Source organism: Fulmarus glacialis, unplaced genomic scaffold (assembly GCF_000690835.1).
Source record: "Fulmarus glacialis isolate BGI_N327 unplaced genomic scaffold, ASM69083v1 scaffold24091, whole genome shotgun sequence".
Taxonomy (NCBI): domain Eukaryota; kingdom Metazoa; phylum Chordata; class Aves; order Procellariiformes; family Procellariidae; genus Fulmarus; species Fulmarus glacialis.
Genome location: NW_009192501.1, coordinates 11,720 through 16,706, shown reverse-complemented (window position 1 = coordinate 16,706; position 4,987 = coordinate 11,720). Strand labels below are relative to the sequence as shown.

Genomic DNA, 4,987 nt, shown 5'->3' with positions numbered 1-4,987 from the left:
TAACTCTGTCCCTGCCGGAACCAGGACAGGTCCCCTTCCCTGAGAGGAATTTCAAAAAACTGAAAATCGGTTTGACAAAACTGAAAATCAGGTGAAAATCGCGATATATGGTCTGCTGGAGTTCATGCCAGTGTCACTTCAACGCTGCTGGAAGTTTTTCTGCTGCAGTGCGCAGGCTCTTCGCTGCGGCCGAAGCAATGCAGTCGCATCCGCAGAGCACAGGGGTGCAGGCACAGCGGAGGCCGTTCCTAACGAACACTGAGGACACGCGTAAGTCACGTAACTTCAGAAGAACGAGTGACAATTCATGTCACATCAAGATGGGAGGGCACTGGATACGCTTCTGCGAGTTGCCTTGATGTCCACCCCTTTCCCCTCTGGTGCCTGGATGGTGGCAAAAGCACGGACAGGGGCAAAGGCACTCCTCCCGGCTCATTACAAGCAGCACGTTGTGTTCACAGCGAAAATGTTTGCCTAATGCTGCACCAAACACGCAGGGTAAACACAGCCTGGGAATTGTTTTTGAATGCCACAGAGAAAGGCTCCCAATGGATCGCCCACACCTGGGACAAAATGTATCTCGTATTGGAAGAAAAGCAGGAGCGAAGGGCTCACGTTGCTCAGGTAATACAGCCCAGGTGGGAGTTTGTGTCGGAAATACTGGGAAGGGGAAGGCAGGCATCAGAAATAATCCCCTGGCGGATCCTGTCCCCTGCACGGCCAGGCATTCCCACCGCCACAGACACAAGGAAGCCGAGGAGGACTCAGCTGAAAAACGGAGCCGTGTTCAGAGGTGCTGCACATTGCCCACGATGACAGAACGCGGCCAGGCAATTTGTTCAAGTGTGAGCCTGACAGACAAAATGGAGGGCTGAAAGCAGCAAAGCCCAAAGCAGCAAAGCCCGAAGGCTTGGACCGAGCAGCTCCCAAGCAGCGACTGAGCCCTGTCCTGCACAGACCTCAGAATCCAATGAAGCTGCTCAGCACTGGCTCCAGCACGAAAATGGGACATTTAGCCTCTCTCAGGGAATCACAGAATCATGGAATCATTGAGGTTGGAAAGGACCTCTAAGATCATCGATGCCAACCATCAACCCAACACCCCCATGCCCACTAAGCCATGTCGCTAAGCGCCACATCTACACGTCTTTTAAATACCTCCAGGGATGGTGATGAGATGGGAAGAGAGAGGAACAGAGGCTTCCCGGGAAGCCTCTCTCACCCCTGGGCAGGCACATCACAGGGACAGGGAAATAAGGGGAGAAGGGCACTGGGAGGCCCCAGCCAGCCTGGTGGGAGGTTGTGTTGTATTTCACTAAATAACTAAATAACTAAATAACTAAATAACTAAATAACTAGCTGCTTTGTGCAGGAGCAGCAGGCACCTTCTGATTTTTCTGATCTTAGAATAAAATCACAGAATCATTAAGGTTGGAAAAGACCTCTAAGATTATCAAGTCCAACCGCAGTTGAACCAACCATCAAGTCCAACCATCAAGTTGAGCCGCAGTGAAGTGGTGTGGGGGCAACACGAGCGAGACAACCTCCAAAACTGATGCGCAGGACCTGCAGAGTACCGCAGCCAGAGCCTCCTGCCGCAACCCGTGGAGAGGAGCTGCCCAGCACGTGGACGGGGCACTGCACCCCGAGGACCCCGCAGCATCCAGCACCACGGGCCGTGCCCCCCCCGAGCCCGGGCAGGTTGAGGGGCAGCCTGACAGGAGGACTTCTCTGTGCATTTTACATTTGCTTTGCATGCCATCTGACCGGTGGTTTCTCCGGGGCCACGGACTCCCCAAGCTGCGCTGGTGCCGTGTCCAGGGCATGGGGGGTGCTGCTGGGGAAATCCTCTCCCAAACCGCCAGCGCAGCCCCGGCCCCGGCCCCGGCTCTGCAGGAGGGCACGGCGGGGGTGACACCAGCACGGCAGCACATCAGACCCCGACGAAAACAAGGGTTTGGGAGAGGCATCACGTGTTCTTGTCTGGAGCGCATTCAACCAAGAATAGGTTTCACTTCCTTATATTTAGAATTTCTTTTCTGACCAAAACATAAAAAATACTTAAGTCTTAATAAGGACAAAATATGTATCCTAAGATAGGAAGTAATTACTATTAACAGCATCGTTATCACTGCAGAGCTATCCCTCAGCAAAGCCTGAGTTCAATAAAATCACACAGGCACTGACACCTTCAAAAGCAACAGGGATTTACCAGCCTTTTAGATCTCCAGCCACGGCTCATTGCTTTTTGCAGACTGATCCTCCTTGTTCTTTGTTATAATATCTGGCAGTACAAAGGTTTGATTCCATTTATATGGACAAAGCATTCCTCCCAAGCAGTTAATTTTAGCAACCCGTTTCCCATTGTCATTGCCCAAACTGATCTCAGTAAAACAGCAAAAACATCCCTCAGCAATGAGGATGTCACGTTCTGGCATCCTTCCCCACAGGGCTGGGCGAGCGCCACGCTCATGCTCCGCGCTGGCAGCCTTGCCCACGCTGTTCGCTGCAGGCTCAGCCTAGCGTCCTCCAAAGCCGGGATGGTCCAACACGATCCAGCAGTTCCTTTGGCCGCTGCTTCCCAATTCAAGGGTTTGTGAAATGCTTCCTGGGGCGTGACAGGACAGACACAGAGAAGCTGCCCCCAAGGCGGAGGGAAATCCTGTGAAAAAGCAGTGCATTTCCATATCGCAGGAGACTAAGTCAGTCGTGCTACGGGGTGCGGAAGGACACAGTCACAGAGCCAGGACCGCCTGGAACAGCAAGGGCTGGGGGTGGAAAACGCGCCGGCAGGACAGGCTGGAGGGTAGGAGAGATGCTGGCTCCTTCGCCCTGCAGACCCGGAGGGCTGCGGCTCACGTTCCTCTGCAGTCGCTGCTTGCTGGGACTGTCCTTCTCCGCCCGCTGTCAGGAGCCTCATCCCTGCCCTGGAGACCCCTTAACGACAAGGATGATTTGCATGGGTGATCCTTGGCCTTGGTGCCCCGCAGAGCCCAGACACGAGGGTCGCAGGCTGGAGGCTGCGCACATCGCTGTTTCACCAATCCCTTTGGTTTTCACTCCATAAGTGATGGGGTTTAGCACGGGGGAACAGCCACGTCGACATTGTCCAGGAGAGCGCACGTGTGGTGGGGATGCTGTGACCACCAAACTGGTGGGTGAAGAAGGAGAAAATGCCGGCGTTTGTACAACAATGTGTAGAACATCACAGTGGTGCCACGGTGGAAGCCCCGGTGCTGATCGCCTGGAGATGGGCACCTGGGTGGGCTGGAAGACCCTGAGAATCGGTCTGCAAGAGACGGTGATAATCCCGGCTGGCAGTAGGGCAACTGTTAAACCACACGCGACATTGACTTCTCCGCTCGCGTGGGCCAGCCCAGCAACACCCAACGCTCGCAGCAGGAGTGAGGGATAATGCGGCTTCTGCAGCACGGCAGCCGCCTCCGAAGTAGAAAAACGAAGGGGAGGACGATGCGGAGACGGCTGGCAAAGCTGCCAGCTCTATCTCTGTGGGACTGGGTGGGTCAATAAAGTCGTGTATCTCAGGGATTGCAGATGGCAACGTCCCAACCAAATGCCATGGGCAGCAGAATCGCTGACTTGGCAACAAAACTAAAATGAACAAGAAGCAGCTGGGCAAGGCAGGCACCGAAAGAAACGTCCCTCACCCTGACGCAGAAAACAGCTCACGTCCTGGGCACCGTGGAGGTTGATAACAGCAACTCTGGTAATGCAAAAAGGAAAAGGTACATCGGCTCGGGAAGGCTTCGCTATCTTGACATGATAAAGAACAAGATGAAGCTGCCTAGAAGTGCAATAACATACGTGGAAAAGAAGGGGAGGGAAGTCCAGAGGTAAGACCTCTCCATGCCTGGGAGTCGAACAAGGATGAACGTTCTGGGTCCGAAGCCAGTGTGACTGACAGCTGCCATAGGGGTCTTTGATATTCTATTTAAAAACACCTGAAGAATAAAGTATAGCATGAGACAAACCACAAATCCCAGCAGAGCTCAGCAGTGCTCACTGGGGGTGAGCTCCTGTCTCTGCTGGACCCAGTGTGAATTTTAGCCTTCACACCAGAAACCCATCGTGATGTGAAGCATCAAGAGAGACTGTGCAGAGCTGGACCCTGGACTGATTTCGTACGGCAGCTTTTCTGCCCCTCGGTCCTCATGTTGATGAGGGACAGAGAAACTGGAAGCTGCTGAATCCATTCCAGGTCACTGGTTTCTGGTGGAGAAAACCAGAAATCTGAGGATTAGTCCTTCAGTTTGCCCAAGCGGATTAACTCCAGGAGAAGTGATGTGGGTGAGGAGTTGGGCTGAACGGGCAGTCCCCAGCGGGGTTTCTCCGGCCCCGAAGACGAGAGCTAGCCGGCACCGAGGGCTCCCGAGGGCAGCCGGCGGGAGCTGCGGGCAGGAGAGCACCCGACCACCCCCATTCCAAAGGATCGCCTGGACCAAACCCAGCCGGGAGACGAGGAGCAGGGGAAAGGCGACCAGGTTTGATCCTCCGGAGGAGGAAGGAGCAGATGCTTCTGGGCTCTCTGTGACCCCGGGAAGGGAGGAGACGCAGCGATGCTTGCACAGGCACTTAGGTTAGGCAAGAGGAAAGAGGGGGAGGAAATTCAGCGACAGCCCAGCCTGCAGCATGGACGTCGGCGCGGCAGCAGCAAAGTTCAGGGCAACAAACACAAATGGGAAGGGGGTGTTTAAGCCTGCCCTTAGGCAGAGCCTGCTTGGGCGCAGGTGACCCAGCTCGTGGAGCAGAGCTCGTCCCCTGTTTCAAGCCTGGCTGATGAAATCCAGTGGTTCGCCATAGTCAAAATCTCCTGGAGCTCCCTGTGCTTCCACATCCCCAGCCCAGCAGGATCTGGAGGCCTTTGGCTCCGGGGGGTCCATCCTGCTGAGCTGGGAGCTGAAACCACGGCTGACCGCTGCCGGTCCCCTTCCAGACCAGGCTGGGAGCGAGCCTTGGGACCAGCTCA

At 54.9% G+C, this 4,987-nt stretch overlaps 1 protein-coding gene across 1 annotated transcript; it reads right to left on the bottom strand.

Moving 5' to 3' along the window:
- Positions 1-3,343: 3,343 nt before the first annotated feature.
- LOC104083597 (olfactory receptor 52E8-like) lies at positions 3,344-3,932 on the bottom strand (the record flags this gene model as incomplete). Its single annotated transcript, XM_009587113.1, is given in 3 exon segments — positions 3,344-3,392; positions 3,395-3,515; positions 3,546-3,932. Coding segments are annotated over 3 exon segments (557 nt in total), but the record flags the coding sequence as incomplete, so codon positions are not given.
- Positions 3,933-4,987: the final 1,055 nt, after the last annotated feature.